At 40.6% G+C, this 20,977-nt stretch overlaps 1 protein-coding gene across 1 annotated transcript in view; it reads right to left on the reverse strand.

The window, feature by feature from the left end:
• Positions 1-2,450: 2,450 nt before the first annotated feature.
• Positions 2,451-20,977, reverse strand: part of PLEKHH2 (pleckstrin homology, MyTH4 and FERM domain containing H2) — a 95,542-nt gene continuing 77,015 nt past the window's right edge. Inside the window, exons 24-29 of the mRNA XM_008699810.2 lie at positions 17,664-17,805; positions 12,838-12,983; positions 11,235-11,364; positions 8,232-8,318; positions 5,484-5,621; positions 2,451-4,534 (exon numbers count right to left, since the gene is read on the reverse strand). Of these exons, the coding sequence (XP_008698032.2) occupies positions 4,349-4,534; positions 5,484-5,621; positions 8,232-8,318; positions 11,235-11,364; positions 12,838-12,983; positions 17,664-17,805 (829 nt within the window). The 3' untranslated portion in view covers positions 2,451-4,348. The remainder of the gene's footprint in view (positions 4,535-5,483; positions 5,622-8,231; positions 8,319-11,234; positions 11,365-12,837; positions 12,984-17,663; positions 17,806-20,977) is intronic.

Below are 20,977 nucleotides of genomic sequence, written 5' to 3' on the forward strand. Positions count from 1 at the left end.
TTTGTAGAAAAAAATAGTATACCGAAAAAACGAAGAGGGTGAAAGAAGCACACCCCAGAAGCAAGAACTTCTAAACATTTTGGTGTATTTCATTCTAATCTGTCCTCTTACAGTTGAGATTTTACTGTGAAGTTAATTAACGTTCTGATTGTAACATGTATTTCCCATCTCAATTTTTAAAAATCCATCATAAACATAACCTTGATGACTGTATAATATTCCACTATACAGGTTTCTCATAATTTACTTAAGCATTCTCCTCATATTGAGCTTTTTTCAAATTTTTTTTTTTTAGAGAGAGAGCACACATGCCGCATGGGGGCGGTGAACAGGTGGGGGTCGGGCAGAGGGAGAGGGACCGAGAGAATCTAAAGCAGGCTCCCTGCTCAGCCTAGAGCTGGACTTGGGGTCGATCTCATGACCCCGAGATCATGACCCGAGCCGAAATCAACAGTCAGATGCTTAACCAACTGTGCCACCCAGGTGTCCCTCATATTGAGCATTTGAAGTGGTTCAGAGTAAACACCTGAGTTGGGCCCGGTAGAGCTTCTCTGGGATTTTTCAAACCAGAATTGGGAAACTCAAGTCATTCCCCCTCTGGAGGAAATTGGCATGTTTTCTGCTGAATGAAGAAGCTGTTTTGTTCCTAAGTTCCTTTTCTATCCTAGATATTAACCCCTTTATCAGATACATGACTTGTAATTATTTTCTCCCATTCTACAGGTTGCCTTTCCACTCTGTTGTTTTGTTTTCTGTTTTTTGTTTTTTTGATGTGTGGAAATTGTGCAGTCTGGAGTTGTCCCATTTGTCTATTTTTTTTTTTTTGGTTGCCTGTGCTTTTGAAGAGTTATCTGATTTAATAAAGACGCCAATGTAATCTACGTTCAGAAAGGGATACCAACCCCCATTCACCCACCCCTCCCATTGATTAGATGATGTTAGGGAAGTGCTGGAAGGAAGGGTACCCTGTATTCAAGTGCTGTGGCGAATATTTGTGTCTTGTTCTGGAATTATTTGCTAATAGATGTTACCCTAGTAAGCAAGTTTTTGTTTCTTGACTATTACTGGACCTAAAAATACTTAAAAAGCATACAATGAAGATTTCGGATTAACGATTATAAATATGCCTCCAGAATCACTGTGACTATGTTTGATATAGGTAAAATTAAGTTCAACGGGTGAAATTATGGTATAGAGCAAGTGTGTATTTCACTTCTTCACCCCAGCTTCTGTCCAGGTCCATCCAGCTCTTCTTTGTAGGACCCACCTTCCCATTTAAGTGCCCAAGAGAAGCCCGAGTCTTGGTCCCTCTGGGATAAGGATGAATCTTACTTTACCTTAAATATCTGTGTGTGGACTTTAATTTGGAGGTTTGTTTTTCTTTTTAAGATTTTATTTATTTATTTATTTGAGAGAGTGTGTGTGTACGAGTAGGGGGAAGTGCAGAGACCGAGGGAGAAGCAGACTCCCCACTGAGCAGAGAACCCGGACACCGGCTGGATCCCAGGATCCTGAGATCATGACCTGAGCTGAAGGCAAACGCTTCACCAACTGAGCCGCCACCCAGGTGCCCCTTAATTTGGAGTTTAAAGTTACTCCTGTAGCAGTAAAATCTTTCTTCTTTCAGGGAAAAGAGACTAGGGAAAAGCAAGAGGAGATACCATTTCTCCATGAGCCGGTTAGCAGAGAAGCTTCTCCACCCTGTTATTACTGCTCCTCACTTCCCTTCCCTCAGTCCCCACATTCCTGGATCTTTGATCTGTAGGAATCAGTCCAGAGACTCTGCACTGGGGAAGTCCTCATTCCATGGCAGCTAGGGGGTAGGTGGACCGGTGAAATGTGTTCTTGGATCCTAGGAATACTTTAAGGCTTTGTCCAGCAAAATATGATTATCTGTGGTGGTTAACTTCTCAGGATTATACTACATTACAATTGGGTAAGTGCATTGCTCTAGGAACCTGGCCACTACGTATTTTTTCCTTTGGGAAAAATTTCCAAACAGTCAATAAGTCTTTTCGAACAAAGACTCTATAAGTTGTGACTAACTTTTCTCGTAAATTGAGAGTTAAATTCATTTCCAAGCTAGGACACTATTTGACTTTAAGGACACACACATAAAAAATCCAGAACATTTAAAGTAAATTTTTAGAACACAGTCCATCAACTCTCCTGTATGAAAATAGCTACTTATGGAACTTATTATGAAATCATGGGAGAACCCCATGATTTATACATATTATATATGTGTCAATATGCATACATACATCTTAAGATTACAATTTGCCAAAAGGGCTTCCTTTTATATGGATAAAACAAAGCAACACTGAAGACAAAGCATGAATGCAAGAGAAGGAGGGAATAACTACCATTTTCACTAGCAGTACACCTCAGCTTTGACAATGAAAACATTAGGTACTTCTTGAAGATTGTTCAAAAGATAATGCTCAAAATGGGTTTTGTAAATCATTTATTATGATTGAAAGGGAAGAAAATGATAGGAGACAAATATTACAATTAAACATGTAACATTATTCTCTTGTAACCAATCATAATAACATACTTCGAATTTTTTAAATGGCTATGTAAGTAATTTCCCAGAAAATAAAATTTTCACATCATCAGTTACAGAAAATTGATTTCTTTCCATCAAAATATTTTATCTCTGTTCTATCAAAAATTAATACCAAGTATAAGGTACCACCATTTAAGCTAAGCCTTCACTACTTGTTCAAATTAGAAGATCTGGAGGGGGGTGTGCTGACCAGCATGAGAATAAAGGCCTCACACATATGTAAGCTACGCCATGCCTCTGGCTCACCAAATAATGATTTTTGAACAGCTTTCTGGGAACTAAGGAACTCTGTTGTATCCCAGCCAAAAGACTCCTGAGAGTCATCCCAAACCAGTAACCAGTTTATTCTCAAAAACCAACTTGCTTATGCAGTGAGTGGTTGTGGCTCAAAAGATTTAGGGGAAACAGTAAATGGAAATCTACTTCTATGGGGTTTTTTGACCTTTTTGTCATTACCAATAAAGCAAAATCTTAGTTGAGCACTGTATTTCTTGGCTCTGCCCTTTCTAAGGATGCTAATATGAGATGGAATTATTTTTAAAAGGCTTAGTGCGACAACAGTACATTGCCATGGGTGAAAGCAGCAAAGAAAAAAACATGAAGGCTCTGCCAACAAATTAATTCAGCAGCTAACATTTTTTTTTTCAAATTGGTTAAAAAAAGTACCACAAAGTGATAAATATATGTGCAAAAAATAAATACAAATATTCTATACATAAATAAAATTAAGTATACTCACTACTATTGCAATTAAACAGTTTTACAATATAATTTTCATGTCTTATCACAGTTTCATTTTTATCATGAATACTAATTACTTTGTTTTGACACAAACTGGAATAAACAGACCACCTATGTAACCTAGCAAAGCAATACATTTCTAGACTCTCTCAACTAAAACTTTACCTGCTTTGACAGAAGATTTTTCTTTTAAAAAATATTTCGAGAATTTATGGTAAAACTATAATGAAAAAGGCATATATGAGGGCAAAATATAAGAATTATCTTTGCTTTCAAAGATATTATTTAACAAATTAAAGTCAAGATGAACCAGCATCAAATGCAATGAGATGTGGGCAATACTCCAGTGAACTCGGGCTATGCAGTAATAGCCAAGGAATGTGGGGAATCACTGACTTGCTTTAAACTTTGCACTCCAGTGATCTGAAAAGGTGACAGAGTATACTTTCTAATACCACACAGGAAGTTCTGGTGACCTAGCTCCCATTTTCTCATCATGATTCATAGTGCCAGATTTACTGCACTTGCTCTAAAAATTTACCCCTAAACAGCATCCTGTGGCTGTTTCCGACACTGTATCCTCTACTTCTTTCCAGACACCATATCATTAATTAAAAGCACATTTAATTACAGTACTCGATTTTTTGGCAGTGAGCATTTCCAAATAATCAACTGGTTTGCCAAATGAGAGTTCGGAAATCTCCCTTTGCCAGAATATTTTTTTTAAAAGACAAAAAAAAATGCCATATTGCACCATGTGTCTGCTGGCAAGGGACAAAGGAGGTGGGAAAAATGCCGAATTCTAACCCGTTTAGTCTAAGAGAAAATCAGCATGTGGGCTAATTTTGTGTTTATGTTTTATTAGTCATATTCATTTGAATATTTAAAAATCAAATAAAAGAAAGGCACCCCCACATTTTTAAAGTTTGAAATACCAGTGTGTGGGTGCCATGCCGTGTAATGTAAATGAACTTATTTGCAGCTGATGCAGCCATCACCCGGGGGACAGGAGTGAATGTTCAGGCTCCCTAGCTGTCAGAGTAAAGTGGGTCCTTTAGTCGGTCTGCTACTTAACAGAAGGGGCTGGCTTCCCACTGCCCTGGCTTCTGGTCCCCGTGTCTGGGCTGAGAGCAGTGCTGGAGCAGAGAGGTGGTGAAAGGTTGCCTTTTGCTGATGGAAGTTGTTTATATAACTGGCGATCAAGAGAGTGATTTCAAGAATCTAAAACAAGGAAGATAGAACGGTTAGTGCACTGGAGAAGTTCTCATCACTTCCAAGAGTAAATGGCTGGCCACAGGTGGTCTCCATTTGCAAGTGCCCAGGCTTCCAGAATTCCCTTCTCTCTGGATCAGTGAAGTACTTACAAGTTCAGCACCATCAAGGCACTGACATATTTTCCTGCTGCTTCAACCAGGAGGAAAAAAAAAGGGTCTCAAAAACAATCAAATTTAGTGGCAATATTAAAAAAATGTGACAATACCGCAAGTCTATCGATTATCTTAAAGCCTGTGTATCTGTGTATAAATGAATTAAGTTCAGCATGGAAAGTATTTATTTACTAAATAAAGTCCTGACTATGCCTCAATCTTCTGCACTTACTGGCTAACTGCCTTCTCTTGAATGTCTGCCATTTAAAAAAAAAGTTTCAGAGTCTAAAAAAGTAATCTCTTTAAGTCGACAATTTTAAGACAGTTAAAGTTTTAGGAAACTCAGTTTCTCATTCTTTTTACTAAAACTGGAATTATATACTAAAATGTAGCCCTTGTATTTATTGTTTTTGCTTACAGACATTAAAACTACGAAGAACATGTAACGTCTTAATTATAAAAACTACTCTTCTCACTAATGAGTCGGTAACGTGAACTACCCCACGTAAATAAAGTACCTGACACCAACTTACATCAAGACCGCTTATTTTGAATCTTCTGTGCACCAGGCACTCGGCCAAAGCATTTAACAATTCCAGCATTTAATTCTTAAGCCAAAAAAAGTAGGCAGCATCATATACTTTTTTAGATGAAGAAACCAAAGCTTAGCAAGATGAGGTAAGCCAGAATTTGGACCTAGAACTGTTTGATTGTAAATAAATCTGTTTTCCCATAAATGCACATAAATGTTTTAGCAGGAAAAAAGCCAGTATAAAAACGTTAGTAGAAAGGCTTCTACTCACCTTGGGTTTTGCCATGGCAAAAAGTAATTTCTCTGTTGGTTTGTCCTTTGAACGTGTATTGTTAATGACGATCATAAAATCACCCTGATGACCTCCAAAGGTCATTAGACTCTTGTACACATAGCTGACTATTAACCTCTTCAAAGAGAAGAAAAAGTTAATATCTTATATACTTTTTACTTTCAAAGAAAGATGAGAAATGATTAATAACATATTTCCATTAAAGTGCTGATATTAATGAAACTAATATAATATTATGTGTTAACTATACTAAAAAAGAAAAATGCTGTTATTTATTAATCATATATAATAAAAATTGTTTTCTAAAATAAAATCTATTATGATTCAAAATAGACAGCTTTATGTAGACATCATTTATAATTAAATACAGTTTGATTCTGACACTAATAACTCACTGTGGAAAAAACAGAAAATACAAAAGAAAATAAAAAGCACCTATATTCCAGCATCCAGTGGAAGACCACTGTTAATACTTAGTATGTGTCCTTTAAGATCGATCTGTATACATATCTGTATAAGGTCGAACCATATGAAACGGGTATTTTTAAGGTAAAAAAATGGTCAAATATTGGCAAATCCATACGGTTCATCTTGATATATAGATTTTGATATAAACAGAAAGAGTACCATGCATATTGTTTAGGATTCTGCTTCTTTTTAAATGTAATAACAAATCATGAATATCTTTTCATGACAACAAATGTCCTTGTATAACATCATTTTAAGTGATTTGATAGATAATCCTTTATTTAACTAATTTCCTATTGCAGGAGATTTAAATCATTTTTTATTTGTTACTATCTTAAGCAACACTTCAATGCATATATTTGACATATTTCATAATACACATACCTAATTATTTCTTTAGTTATAAATCTCAATAACCGGAATTGCTACCTCAAAAAAGTAAGGACAATTTTGAGAATATTTCCAAACTCTCCTCTGTAAGTTATACCCAGTTACATTCCCAGCACTGTAGTCTTGCTAACACCAGATATAATCATTCCTTTAAATCCCTGCCAACCTGACTGGAGAAAAGTAGAATCTCACTGTTTTAAGTTGAATGTATTTGATTACTAGTGAAATTAACACTTAAAGATACATTTATTGCGCATCTGTATTTCTTCTATGAATTCCCTTAGCCCATTTGTCTATTGATGTGTTTATCATTTCCTTATTGTTTTGTAAGTGTATCAACCCTTTGTCATATATGCAGCAAATATTTTTTCCCCATCTGTAGTTAAAACAATTTTTAAAAAAATGTAATTAAGAAATGTACAGCCTATAGGTAAAGGAATCTGCATATCTAAGATTAGCTTGCAAGACTTTGAGCAGACCGTTCCAGCACTGACGCCCCGTGAACGGCAGCCCACCAGGTCCACCTCCTGGCCTCTTTGTCCATCTCCCAGGATCTAGGAAACTGGCTTACTTACCTAAGGTAACTCAATTTTTTGTTGACTTTAGGTCACCGATTTTAAAACCTATCTTCCAGTTACCCATTCAAGAACTAAAAAGCATTCAGAAAATATAAAGAAAGCCCTTTAAAAAGGTTTTTTGTTTTTGTTTTTTAGCAATTATAAGGAGAAACTACTATAACAGTCTTGGAAACCAAGAAATTCTCAGTGATCCCTGACTATAGCCAGACATAGGAGAGCCCGTTACGTCTTTCAGGAGAATTTAACAATTCCCGTCTGCCAGGTTTAAAAAAAAAAAAAAAAGGAACATATGAAATATGATAGAAAATAAAGCAAATTTCAGAAAAATACATGAACATGTAGAAAGCACAGTTTGACTTAATATTTAATCATGTGAAAAGCTCTAAAATACCACATACGTACAAGTGAACCGGTAAGTAATATTACAGAAAGATACAGAAATTGTTACGGAAGCCTTAGGAACACCAAACTTAAACTTTGGTAATTAAAGTTTCTACATTAATGTTATCTTAAAGGCTTTCATTTTACACAGGAAGCAAGCTTCCTAACACTATAAATGAATAGTTTTAAAAATATAACTGTGGTCGGGGCGCCTGGCTGGTCCAGTAAGTTAAGCATCTGACTCTTGGTTTCAGCCCAGGTCATGATCTCAGGGTCATGAGATTGAGCCTCACATGGGGCTCTGTGTTCAGCTCGGAATCTGCTTGAAATTCTCTTTCTCCGTCTCCCTTTGCCCCCTCCCACCATGCTCTCTCTCTCTTTCTAAAATAAATAAATAAATAAGTAAATAAATAAAAACCTTTTGAAAACCTCAAAACAAACAAAAACAAATGCAACCACGGTTGCAACTGAGTCATGGTATCTTAGTATTTTCCTCATACACAATATAAAACCTATCTAGGGGCGCCTGGGGGGCTCAGTTGGTTGAGCGTCTGCCTTCGGTGCAGGTCATGGTCCCAGGGTCTTGGGATCGAGTCCCGCAGCCGGCTCCCCGCTCGGTGGGGAGCCTGCTTCTCCCTCTGCCTCCCGCTCCCCCTGCTTGTGCTCTCTCTCTCTCTTTCAAATAAAAGAAATAAAATCTTAAAAGAAAAACATACCAAAAAACCTGTCCAATCTGTTTTAAAAGATGAAATTATAATCACAGTTGTATTCGTAAAATGACTATTTGCTATACGGCACTAGGAAAAATGTTATCTGTGTATGAGAAAAATCATATGAAGAGATCATTACCATCTGTGTACAATACACTGAGCCATGCAAACAGGGGACCGAATGCGAAACTTAGTCTTACCATGGAGTTGTATTCTAAGATGCTTAAACCATCCTCATGGATGGCCAGCCACATGGAAGTACTTCCGAGTGCCGACGGAGTCACAGGCTGTGAAGAGGTGCAAAGACACTGCAGCGTAAATGCTAAGCACGGACACGTTTTTCTGTCAAAATGCAGCGCAACATTTACAACAACATCTTATTAAAAAGTCTCTTTGGGGGGTTGAAAAAAAGAAACAAAACCTAGGGGGGGGAAATCTCTCTTGGGGTGGAGGCAGTATCATGCAGTGGAAAGAGCAGTGACTCTGGTATCAGGAGATGTGGGTCTGGGACCCAAACCTGCCATTTGTCAGCTGCGCGTTTGGACGAGCTACTGAATCTCTCCAAGGCTCAATTTTCTCATCTTTAGCACGGGGACAACAATGTTTAATCTTTTTCTTTTGTTTTAAGAGGCTAATAGTTACTAAGCTTGTCGGGTTTCTATGATGACCAAAATCCTAACGACACAAAATACGCTGATGTGCTTGCTAAGGCGTGCGTAACGCTATCTCACCGTAAAGGGTTAGTATTACGAATGCGCACTTCTTCTGAAAGTTTATTAAATCTGATATTCAATGACTGATAACAATAGAATAAAAGGAAAATATGAAACTGTGTGATGAATGGTAATGAGAAACACCAACATTTTCATTAAATTCCTTTTTGTAAAAAAGCAATGAAATTATATTAATAAAGAGAATCTCACCACTAACCCCCCGTTAAAACCCATGAATGCTTTTGAGCATTTTACAATGATTGCTTAACAATAACTGAATTTAACAAGAACTGAAATTCTAACAAAAACTTAACTACTTCTCTTAAACCTTATAAAAGAAGTTAAGACTACAAGGGCACCTGGGGGGCTCAGTCTGTTAAGTGTCTGCCTTTGGTTCAGCTCCTGATCTTGGGGTCCGGGGATCGCCCCGCATTGGGCTCCCTGCTCAGCGGGGAGTTTGTTTCTCCCTCTGCCTCTGTGCCTCCCCCCCACAACGGCTCCTGCTCGCTCACTCTCTCTCTCAAATAAATATAATTAAAAAAAAAGAAGTTGCGACTACAGATAAGAAACTGGGATGAATCTACAGCATACATACAAATCAATAGTATTTACACATATACTATATTTGCATATAGTAAAACTTTTCAGAATCTCATGTATAAAAACCCCCTGGGTTACCGTCTCCTGAGAGCTGGTTTGCAAAGGATAGGCAAGCATTACAAAGGGTGCCATTCAACCCATCAGCCCTTTGACAAACAAAACAGTGTTTTTGTTGTTCTTGGGTGAAACAAAACATGGTATGTACATGCAGTGGAATACTATTTAGCTTTTACAAAGAAGGAAATTCTGACACATGCTACAACATGGATGAACCCTGCAGACATTGTGCAAAGGAAAATCAGCAAATCACAAAAGAACAAATACGGTACGATCGCTCTTACACGGGGTTTCTAGAGCAGTCAAATTCACAGAACAGGAAGTAGAATGGTGGTTATGTGGGCCTGGGAGACGGGGGAAGAGGAAGTACAGAGGTTTAATTTGGGAAGATGAAAATGTTCTGGAGGTGGATGGTGGCGACAGTAGCATAAGAATGTGAAGGTACTTAATGTCACAGAAACGTACACTTAAAAATGGTTAAAATGGTATATTTTATGTTATATATATTTATCCCCCCCCAAAGGATGTCATTAAGCAAACAAAGGAGGGGTCTTCATAGCATAGACGAAGAAAAGTGAGCAAAGCAAAGATGCCACATACAACATGCAAATGCTACATATTATTTAATAGTATTTCTGTGCTTAAAAGCACAGAAAATATGATCAAAGATGGATATTCAATATTCTAATGCTGAAATTAGAATTAAGATTCATTGTAAAATGCTACTCTACAGTTCAAATCTAGTCCTTATATTTTTAGAAAATCTATGTTCAACTCCTTGCAAATATATTAATTTTAGGGATGTTAAAGCATACTGACTTTATCACCCACTTACTTAGTACACAGTTTCCAGTGCCAGTGGCAAAATAATTTCTTATCTCGCAGTGATACAGTCACTCATGGAAGCAGAGTACGATAGCCTAGATTTTACTCTTCTAGTCCGAGTTCTCATGTATAGATGATGAAACTGAGGTCCAAAGAGGTTAACTGACTAGCCCAAAATGGCACAGCGATTCCGCAAACATTTATTCAGTGATACTTCTGTGCAAAGCATAACGGTGAGCACGAGAGGAGGATTTCAGGGTCAGTCAGTCTATACCCTCAAGAGGTGTGCCACTGATTACTGAGGACAGACCAAACACGCACACAGATAGAACACAAGACCAGAAGCATTTCAGGAACTGGAGAGAGTACAAAGTGACTTTCCTGGGGGCCTGGGCTGCCTGCCCCCCAACCCCCCACCAGCAAGGTCCACCTCTGCTTCCTCAGTGTTCCCACAGCGTTCCGTCCCTGTCCCTCTTAACCCTGTTCACCCACAGTGCTTGTTTTCTGCCTGTTGCAACACCAGACTGTGAGTTCCTAGAAGTTCCAGTACAGCCCATCTGAAACCATGGGCTTCTGTATCGCTAGGTACATAATGTTTGGCAAACAGACGTCATTAAACATTAAATACACGAGTAAACCAAATGAGTGACAGAGTGAATGACAAATGGGTGAGAGGCTAAGAGATGGCCGAAGAGAAAAAGTGGAGTCCGGTGGTCGCCTTCAGTCTCCCGGAGCCTACGGAGTGCGAGTGACTTAAGGCGGGGGTGGGGGTAGGGGGACGACAGAGGGCACAGATGATGGAGAAGCTGCTGATTCCCCTGCCCCTGCCCCTTCTTAGGGTCCCTTCATTGTTTTCTTCCCATTGTTGGGAATCTCCTTATTTCCTTTTTAAAAGCCAAATATACTACACTTGGGGACTGTGGTCACTGTTTGACTTCACTGAACTGAAGAGAGTCAACCACACAGGAGAAGGTTTTCGTTCGGCATCTCCCTCCCATCCTTTCTTACTTTTGCAAGAAACAACTTGGCACCAAAGAATGGCCACTTCCTGGCTACTGTCAAATAAATGCGCACACAATCTGCAGCGCTGTGCCCCCGGAGGGCCATCCATCTGGTTGACAGTCGCTGGCAGAGCTGCCTAAGAAGAGAACAAAAATGAAAAAGCCAAAGCAAAAGCAGAAACGGTGTATCGGCCTCCCCCGGCAAAGCGCTGCTTGACCCAATCGTAGGCGTGACCGGGACACCAGGGCATCACCCAGGAGGAGCTGTTATTTTGTGATTCCCATCTCACCACCGTCCACCCCTTGTCCTTCTAGAACATTCCTCTCACCAAATCATCATACTGTTAGTGCTCTCGGCATGACCTAGGTTCCCCCCGACCCCGGTCAGGCAAAGTTAAAAAAATCTAAGCTAGCATCAAACCTTAAAGTAAATTAGACTACAAAGGTAATTTTTCATGGGAATAACTTTCATTTTAAAAGAGAAGTACAAGACACTGAGACCAAAGAATGAATCCCTAATGGCAGAATTTTAGGTGCTACCAACCCCTGGCTTGGAGAGATGCCGGCTGTGGGGAAGATGCCTTACATAAAATCACAATGGCAGCCGCTTACTCTATGTAAATAAAAGACTGATCTTAAATATTTCCATGTTGGAAAACTCAGGGTGAATTGGATTTGCCCTCTTTTTCAACTGAATCAGCTTTTCTTTATATATTCTCTAAAACCAAAATTCTAAACCAGTTGAATTTAATTATGAATTTATATTTAAAAATCTTGTGTAAGAAGATAGTTTGCTTTCATGCCAATTTGTTTATAATGGAATACCTAAGAGATAACATGTTTTTGGTACACACTTCATAAAATTAAACACAGGGGCGCCTGGGTAGCGCAGTGGTTAAGCATCTGTCTTCAGCTCAGGGCGTGATCCCAGTGTTCTGGGTTCGAGCCCCACATCAGGCTCCTCCACTAAGAGTCTGCTTCTTCCTCTCCCACTCCCCCTGCTTGTGTTCCCTCTCTCTCTGGCTGTCTCTCTCTGTCAAATAAATAAATAAAATCTTAAAAAAAAAATAAATTAAATTAAACACAGTATTGGCCATTTTTTCTCCTTTTATTAGCAGGATTAATTTGGACAAGAATGAATAAGATCAAATGCAAAGTAGACCTTCTAAATTAAAGTAAAAAATTTTTCCTTAAAAAAAACCTCTAAATATAGATTCTCAAGTTTCTGGGCCCATCTTAAATAAAAAGATCTACAACCTCTTGGGATTCAACAGTATTAAAAAATCTTAAGAAAACCGTCATGTATAATAATTTTTATCTTTAAAGTTTGAACAGAGGAATAGCACCAAAAGCCCAGCACGACTCTACCCTTTAAAGAGTTACAAGTAGGGGCGCCCAGGGGGCTCAGTCAGTTAGGCGTCCGACTCTTGGTTTCGGCTCAGGTCAGGATCTCAGGGTCGTGGCATTGGGCCCTGTGTCCAGTCCTCGCTCAGTGGGGAGTCTGCTTCTCTCTCTCCCTCCCCCTCTGGCCTTCCCCTGCTCTTGCTCTCTCTCTGAAATAAGTAAGTAAACCTTTAAACATAAATAAAGAGTCACAGGTAGCTCCTTACCTTAACTGTTCTTCAGAAGAGTCGTCTCTATACCGTTTAGGATAAAATTTTTCTATGACTTGTTTTAGAGTTTGATTTGTTTTGCACTGATTAGTGACATGTCCTGCTGGAGTTGAAAAGGGTCTTTCAAAATCTCCAATCTCCACCTAATTGGAAATCCAAAGAGAAAATATAGAATATTGACGAGTTTTTAGAAAATTAGTTTTATTCCTTCTAAGCATTCTTTATAATATACAATATATACAGCTATTTGTCATGATTGAGTGATTATGGAATTGATAATCATCCGTAAGTATTATTAATAAAATCTAAATTCCATTTGAATTCTCATTTTGAAAAAAATCTATAATTCAAACATTTCAATTCCATTTCTGTGCAAACCACTCTTAGTTAATGTTGTCATCTAGTAGTATTTCCTAGGGGCCACTAATATTATTACCCATAACAGCACAGAATAATGTTTCATTTTTAAGGTACTATTTTTTTTAAAGATTTTATTTATTTATTTGACAGAGAGAGAGACAGCCAGTGAGACAGGGAACACAAGCAGGGGGAGTGGGAGAGGAAGAAGCAGCCTCCCAGAGGAGAAGCCCGATGCGGGGCTCGATCCCAGGACTCCGGGATCACGCCCTGACCCAAAAACAGATGCTTAACGACTGAGCCACCCAGGTGCCCCTTTAAGGCACTATTTTAATTGCTAATAATAAGGCAAAACGGAGCCTAAAAATAAAAGACAAAAAAAGCTATAAAGCTATGAAAAGTCTCAAAAAAGTATTATTTGCACTTCTTAAGGGTCCCTATTGAATATAATGGAGCAAGAACTATACTCTCATTACTTTCTTCCTAGATTTTCCCCATAAATCGTTCTGTATCCATCCCCTTATTCTGTTATTCTGGGACTAGAGCCCTCTATTCCTCTTTCTCCCTGAATGAAAGAATGTTCAATCGTTATCTCCATTAATGAGGCTACACAGATGCCGTTCTCTACCTACCCAACCATCTCTCCACCCACTCACCCACCCACTCATTCATCCAAACCTAGGTCGAGTCTCCATTATATGTCAGGCACTGTCATAAGTGAGGTGAGATAAAAAAAAAACAGTTGAGCACAGTTCCTACCCTCAAGGAGTTTATTGTCCAGTAGAGGAGACTGAAGTATAAACAAGTTGTTTATACTTGTAATGACTTGTGTCAAGTGCCTTATATAGGGCACCAAAGAGGGCTCAAGGAGGGAGGTGGAATGGGGACATTAGATGAATGTCCTATTGAACATTCAAATCCTTATGTACAGCACTCCCCAACAGCTGGTGGAGGGATCCATCCAGGCTGGGTGTGGTCTCCAACTCAAGAGAGCCCTCTGTCTCCAGGTAAGCCGTTAGCACAACCATACTCTGAGATTTTGACCCCTTTGGCTTCTCTTTTCTAGCTCTTAGTCTGACCCACTGCTGTCTAAATTCCTCATCTGAGCTTTGCCCTTACAGTATATTCTAGCTCTCTAGGTCTCTGCCCCAGTTTCTTACTTGTTGGCTTCTTGGCTTGGCCCTGCTGTTCAAGGCCATCCCCATCTCCTACCTCCTTCCCTAATTTCCTCATACCAAATACAAGTTGTCCATCTGCTCTTCAAATATACTAAAATCCTTCTCCCCAGAGCAAGCTTTTTATTGTCCTCACTGACCACCAGGTCATACTCAGCACAGCTACCTGTGAAACATAAAAGCAAAATTTCACCCCCAGGAGGATGACAGTTGGACAAACAGTAGTTACAAAAATTGGCCGTTCAAGGCAACATTTCCTCTTAGGGCCCTATAGTGGAATCTCCAAGCTCAGCATCCCCTCTCTCAGCACCTGGCATACTGCGTGGCACAGAATGAGCACACACGTTTGCAAAATAACTGAAAATGAGCTCAGAGGATTCCTAACATGACTGCCATCAACATGACACCTTTCCAGATACTATGTATAATGATTCACGTTTAGCTCCAAGAATTTCCTAAGATGGAGAATATCAGCAAGGACCTACAGATATCCAAATCTACAACAGGAATAACCTTTCTTCTACAGATCTCAGATTAGTATATTTCATTCGTCTTCATAAAGACTACTCTGAGGAAAAGGAAAAGGGGTATTATTTAAGTTTGCTTTCATGGATGGAGAAATTATACTTTTTAGTTAGTAACACGTTCAGAATTTTCTAGGTGTATGTATAGTCTTACCTCTCTACTCCTTCCCTGAATTCATCTAAAACATGTTAGAAGTATTATGTTTGCAAAGTACATTATAATTATCTTGGAGAAACTGTCTGACAAAATGAAAAGCTGAAATAGGAAGACTAACTTAAATTTTAGTAAAAATGCAAGTGCTTTTTAACACAGACTCTGTGCCGTTAGAGGACTAGAGACTAGAGTGGCAAGTGATAGGGAATCATACCTAATCCTATCACCAAGAAAATATGTGACCTATTTGTCTTTTCCCTAGCTTGGCATCACGTGCAAAAAAGAGAACCTTCGGTGTAGCATGAATGCTTCAAATTTTGGATGTCCATAAAATCGTTACAAAAATGAACTAAATTATCAACTATCCATTCATCCAAGGGCGAATGGACTATGTGTACGGCACTGTGCTAGGTACAGATGAACAGGGACAGCCCTTTCCCTCAGGGAGGCTACTGTCAGGGTACAAAGCTGAAACAAATCAATAATAATAAGCCACTGAGGTAAAGACAGTACTGTGCAGGCAGAATAAAAACCCCAAGAATCCAGGAAGGTTTCCTGGAATAAGTGAACCCAAGATGAGAATTAAAGGATACACTGAAATTAACAGGTGAAGGAATGGCAGTAGAGACATTCCAGGGCAGAGCAGACAAACAGGTAAACATGAGAGGTAAGAAAAAGTGAGCCATATGCAAGTCAGCGAATTATGCAGGGAAGCAGTTCAACGCTTTGTTGGAGCATAAAGTTCAAGGCAGGGAATATTAGCAGATGACGCGGGAGAGGCAGGCGGAGTTTAGATCACGGATGTCCTTCTGTGTGAACGAGGGAATGACACAGCTAGCTAGATTCACGTGTTTGCTAGATCTCCACCCCAGCTCCTAGTGCTGCCAAACAAACTACCGCGGCACAGCTTTCAGGCCCAGGCCTTAAGAAAATGGTAGCCTCCACTTCTTGTCTCTCTTTCGGCACGTTGCTCTCGCCATCCAACCGCCATTCTGTGAGGAAGCACACGCCCAACTCACCAGCTGGTGACAGACACCAGCTGTGTACATGGACGAGTCTTCAAATGACTCCAGCCTGCAGCCACAGAGTCACAGCTGGCCTTCGCGTGAGGCCAGCTGATGCCATCTGCCCCAGAGACAAGCTGTCCTTACTCATCCCTACCCAAACTATTTTTTTTTTAAGTGATGGAGTCTTGGAGTCATTGCTTATGTAGCAATAGAAAACTGAAACGATCTCTCTAGCATCTGGGTGGAGGACAAATTTGTGGGGAATCAGACCAGAGAAAGGCTCACGAGTTAGAAGTCTGCCTCGGGAGGGATGGTAGGACATGATGGTGGTCCGAACCATAGCAATGGTGGCCAACGTGCAAATGAGTGAAGAGGAGCATGTATCTAAGACTTAAAAGAGGTGGGACACGGTGACCGGTGGGACCAGGTGAAAAGGAGGGCAGTCAGTGAGGATTCCTGGGCTCGAAGCTTGCACTGGGGACTGTGCAGAGACAGTAGCACAGCGAAGACACAGAATGTGAAGGGAAAGGAGAGAAGACGATTAGTTCTGTTCTTGCTACGTCGAATTTAAGGAGCCCATGAAAGAAGTGAACTGGAGAGAAAAGATTTGGGAATCAATGGCAGGGGGCAGATAAAGAGAGGTCCTGGGATGGTGTGCAGAGTGCAAGGACCAAAACCTTGGGGAATCTAAGCCTTTGTCCTGATGACACATCATAAAGTTGCCTTAACGTTTTCCTTTAATTAATCCATGCACAGACTCAGGTGAGTTGTCTCTAATGACTATTCTCTCTTTCCTCCTGAGTAATAAGAACCTTGAATTTAGCTGTGCTCCTTGCTAACCCAGCTAAGACCACATTTACTGGTCTCCCTTGTAGGCTGGCAAGGCCATATGACCAAGTTTTGACCAGGGAGACATAATTGCAAGTGTTCTATGTAACTTCTGTAACGTTTCTCAAAGATGGGAAGGTATGCCCTGTTTCAGCCCTTCCTCCATCATAATGCCTGGAACACTGATGTAATAGCTGGAACTCTGGCAGCTCTCCAGGACCATGAAGAGGACACGCTAGGGGAAGAAGGATGGAGAGCAAGACAAAGCCCATGCCTCTGATGACTCCGTAGAGGTGTCCGCATGCCTCTCTCTACATGAGAAACAAATATACTTCTATTTGGATTAAGTCACTATTAATTTCTGTGTGTGTTTATAAAAGTCTGAACTTAATCCTATTGATGCAATAGGTAAACCAGAGAAAGTGCTCTAGCCTTTTCAAAGACCGACTCCTATATTATATTACTGAATGATTTCAGCAAGGCGCCCTCAGCCCTGCAGCTCTACACTCAAACTCCTTTATTAAATGCAGAGCCTAGAGGGATACTTTCAAGATAATTAAGAAACTAGGTTCCATGAGGAATACTGTCTCAGTCGATACCACTATAGTCAGCAATTCTGAGTCAAACTGTAATTACAATGCCCATAAGTTTTAAGGTGTTAATCATAGCAATGTGAATTTAAAGAATTATAAGATATATTGTTTTGCTACATTTAAATCAATGTAGAAATTAGTATATTACCTTTACTAAGTATGATTTTATAGAACACAGAAGTTACCTGAGCTAAAAGAGCCGCCATTTCTAATGCCAGATCCTTGTTCAGAGGAAAAAGTCCATTTATTATTTGATCATTTGTCTGGTACATTAACAGCAACTTTTCTCTATCAGTCTCTCCACGAGCTTGCATTGAGAAATATAGTCTAAAAAAAGAGAAAATCTTTCATTAAATGGCATTCTTACAAAGGAAGAAAGTAAAGACAAATCCAGAGGACTGATACAGGGTTATTCTAAAGTGGTTCCCCAAGTGATACAAACTTAGACAACTACCATTTGTCAGTGATTCCTGTGTCTGTTTCATATATCATTTTCAGCTGCTTTGAGGTTGAGGAACGCTTCTATGCTATTTTTTTATGCCCTAAAATGCCAAATCCAGGGGCGCCTGGGTAGCACAGTCGTTAAGCATCTGCCTTCAGCTCAGGGCGTGATCCCGGCGTTCTGGGATCGAGCCCCACATCAGGCTCCTCCGCTGGGAGCCTGCTTCTTCCTCTCCCACTCCCCCTGCTTGAGTTCCCTCTCCCGCTGGCTGTCTCTCTGTCAAATAAATAAATAAAATCTTTAAAAATAAATAAATAAATAAAATAAAATGTCAAATCCTTAAGTGCTACTGAGGGAGAACGCGAGGCACTGAGTGAAATTAAATATGCCCTCTCTTGGAAGGGATGCTGATGTAACCCTTCCTTTCAAAGGGCTGTATAAAAGCAATTTTCAAAACACTCATAATCTTTCCTAAATACATTAGACATACCAGGGAATAGAAAAGGAAAGTTTCAATTCTAAATCAACATCAATGAGTGGGGGTGGCAGTTTTCTCTGGGGGTCTAAACAATCTTATTTACACATTTAAATGTTTTGACTTTTTTTTGGAGGGGGGCATATCCGAATAAGCAACTTTAGGAGTTCAAAAATAGTCTACATGTTGTTATTACTTGTTAAAATAGGAGATCTCTTTTGTTTGCCAAGGAGGCCTTCAGGAATTCAGTGACCTTCTTTATTTATTCATTATGTCGCTGCACTACTTGGGAGACCTCTGGGGGCTCTGACTTCAGGCTCCAGACCAGGCACGGGGTGCTGTCAATGCTGTTACGACAGTGGGGTGGGTAAGCAATACCTTGCCATACTTTAAAGATTTATTTACTTATTTCAGAGAAAGAAAGAGAGTGATCGGGGTGGGAGGCAGAGAGAGGAGGAGAGAATCCTCAAGCAGACCCCCCCTGAGCGCAGAGCCCGACGCGGGGCTCGATCTCACAATCCTGAGATTGTGACCCGAGATCGTGACCTGAGTCGCAATCAAGAGCCTGCCATTCGACTGACTGGCGCCACCCAGGCACCTCCTTGCTATACTTTAATATTGGCAGGACAGCAGGAAAAGAGAGATTCAGATCCAGCATGGGCTAGGTGTGTGCTCAATTGGCCATAAGTGGATTTTCAGCCTTTTTTCTCCCTACACACTTGCGGGAGAGGGCACACTGGCATCGGTTATAACATCTTTTGCGCTAATTATCTCTGTTGGCAGGGACTGAGAGGGCGGCAGGTCAGAATCTCAGGGAAGCATGGTGGGTGTACTCTGAAAAGCTCTTCCTTCTCATGATTCTGATAATTCTTCCCACCACCCACCACACTTCGGAATCACTGGCCAGGCAGTCATTCAACGTGGTCTCTGGAAAAAACAAATCCTAAGCCCTACTCGTCTGTGACTGCATGATGACAAACTGTTAACTCATAGAAGACTATGGCTGGGCAGTAGAAAAAGAATCTAAATTCAAAGTGCTGTCAGCACGGTGATATAAAATCAAGAGAATAAAGTTTAAGATGAAAGCCCTCTCTTTTTGGCACAGCTTATTTCTCCACTTGAAGTTAAGAACTATGTCTTACTCATCACTGTAATCCAGTCAAGTTTAACCAAGGTTCTTAAGAGAAGTTTGAATTGGTAATATAGCTAGGAGGGGAGAAAAGAAGCAAATGTGCAAACGGCCACAGGCAAGAGGAGCTAAAGTGCATTTTCTATTTCTTCTGGCATGCCCAAAAGATGGAACCTAGGAAGGGGAAATGAAGTTCTATAGGCAAAAAGGGAAAAACAATCCTAGACACGCATATAGGAAGAGAACATGGAGAATCGCTGACTCAAGCCCCTAATGAAACAGTGTGGGCTCCGACAACGATACGGGGACTTGGACAGAATGTGGAGAGGAACCAAAGAGTCACAAAAATGATCAAGAGTCAGAAACTCAAATCCACAGTCTTGAACAGATAAGGTGCCAGGGGAATGTGATGTGAGTGTCTCCGGTGTGACCAGCTTCTGGGCACTCGCAGTCCTAAAGAGGCCTGAGGCAGAGAAGGAAGTGGGCTTCTGTCCTGCAGGCAGCGCCCGGGTCAGACAGCAGGGGTTTTCGCAACTGTCCACCTCCTCACTTGACACCAGGAAGCGGAATGCTGTGGGATGGAAATGCCATCACTCTCAAGACCAGTTCCGCTACCTGGACATGGCTTCTGGACTCGGCAGGGCACCCAGCACTGCTGGGGGACCTTTTGTTTGCCTCCGACTGGCTCCATCTTTCATTCCTAGGAGCATTTATTTCTTGCTGTCGTCTTTCTCCTCCTCTCGTTCTCCATTCTCCATTTACCTTCCCTTCCCAAGTCCGTCCGCCGCGGTCTACTGATAAAACTACTGAACTGCAGTCGTGGCCCCCCTTCGCCTGCTGCCTCTGCGGCTACCGGCTCAAGTCATCTGCTCAGAAGGCACCACTCTGCAAAGCCTTCTTCCATCTTCCCACAACGTCTTGTACATTCACACCTTATGGTCATAGAAAGAGCCAATATGGATGAGCATTTACTGTGTGGCTGGCTCCAATTCGGATTTACATTTGCTGAACCTAGTCCTTCGGAAACCCTCGAAGTAGATACTGTTTGCATTTCCATTTCACGTAGAAGGTATCTGAGGCACAGAGATGGTAAGTGACTTGCTCAAGGCCACACAGTGAGTGGGACAGCCAGGACTGTAACCCGGGCGGTGTCTCGCAGAGCCCTTGTTCTTCACTATTCCGCTCTACTGCTCCCATTACAGGATTAATGACATTGCCGAGATTTCATGTCTGTCTGTCTCTCCCTGTAAACTGGAAGATTCTAAAGGGTAGGGGAGTTTTTTTCACCTTTGAATCCCCAGGGCTTTGACGAGGACTGGCACGGGCGCACACTAAATGGACGTTTAGGGCATGAATGGGTAAGTGAATGGTAGTCAGCGTCGCTACATACGGAATTATTTGCCAAAAAAGCCTGTAAAGTCCCCTTCTGTAGCCTTGGGTAAGTGACTTAACA

This window comes from Ursus maritimus, unplaced genomic scaffold (assembly GCF_017311325.1).
Source record: "Ursus maritimus isolate PB19 unplaced genomic scaffold, ASM1731132v1 scaffold_6, whole genome shotgun sequence".
Classification (NCBI taxonomy): domain Eukaryota; kingdom Metazoa; phylum Chordata; class Mammalia; order Carnivora; family Ursidae; genus Ursus; species Ursus maritimus.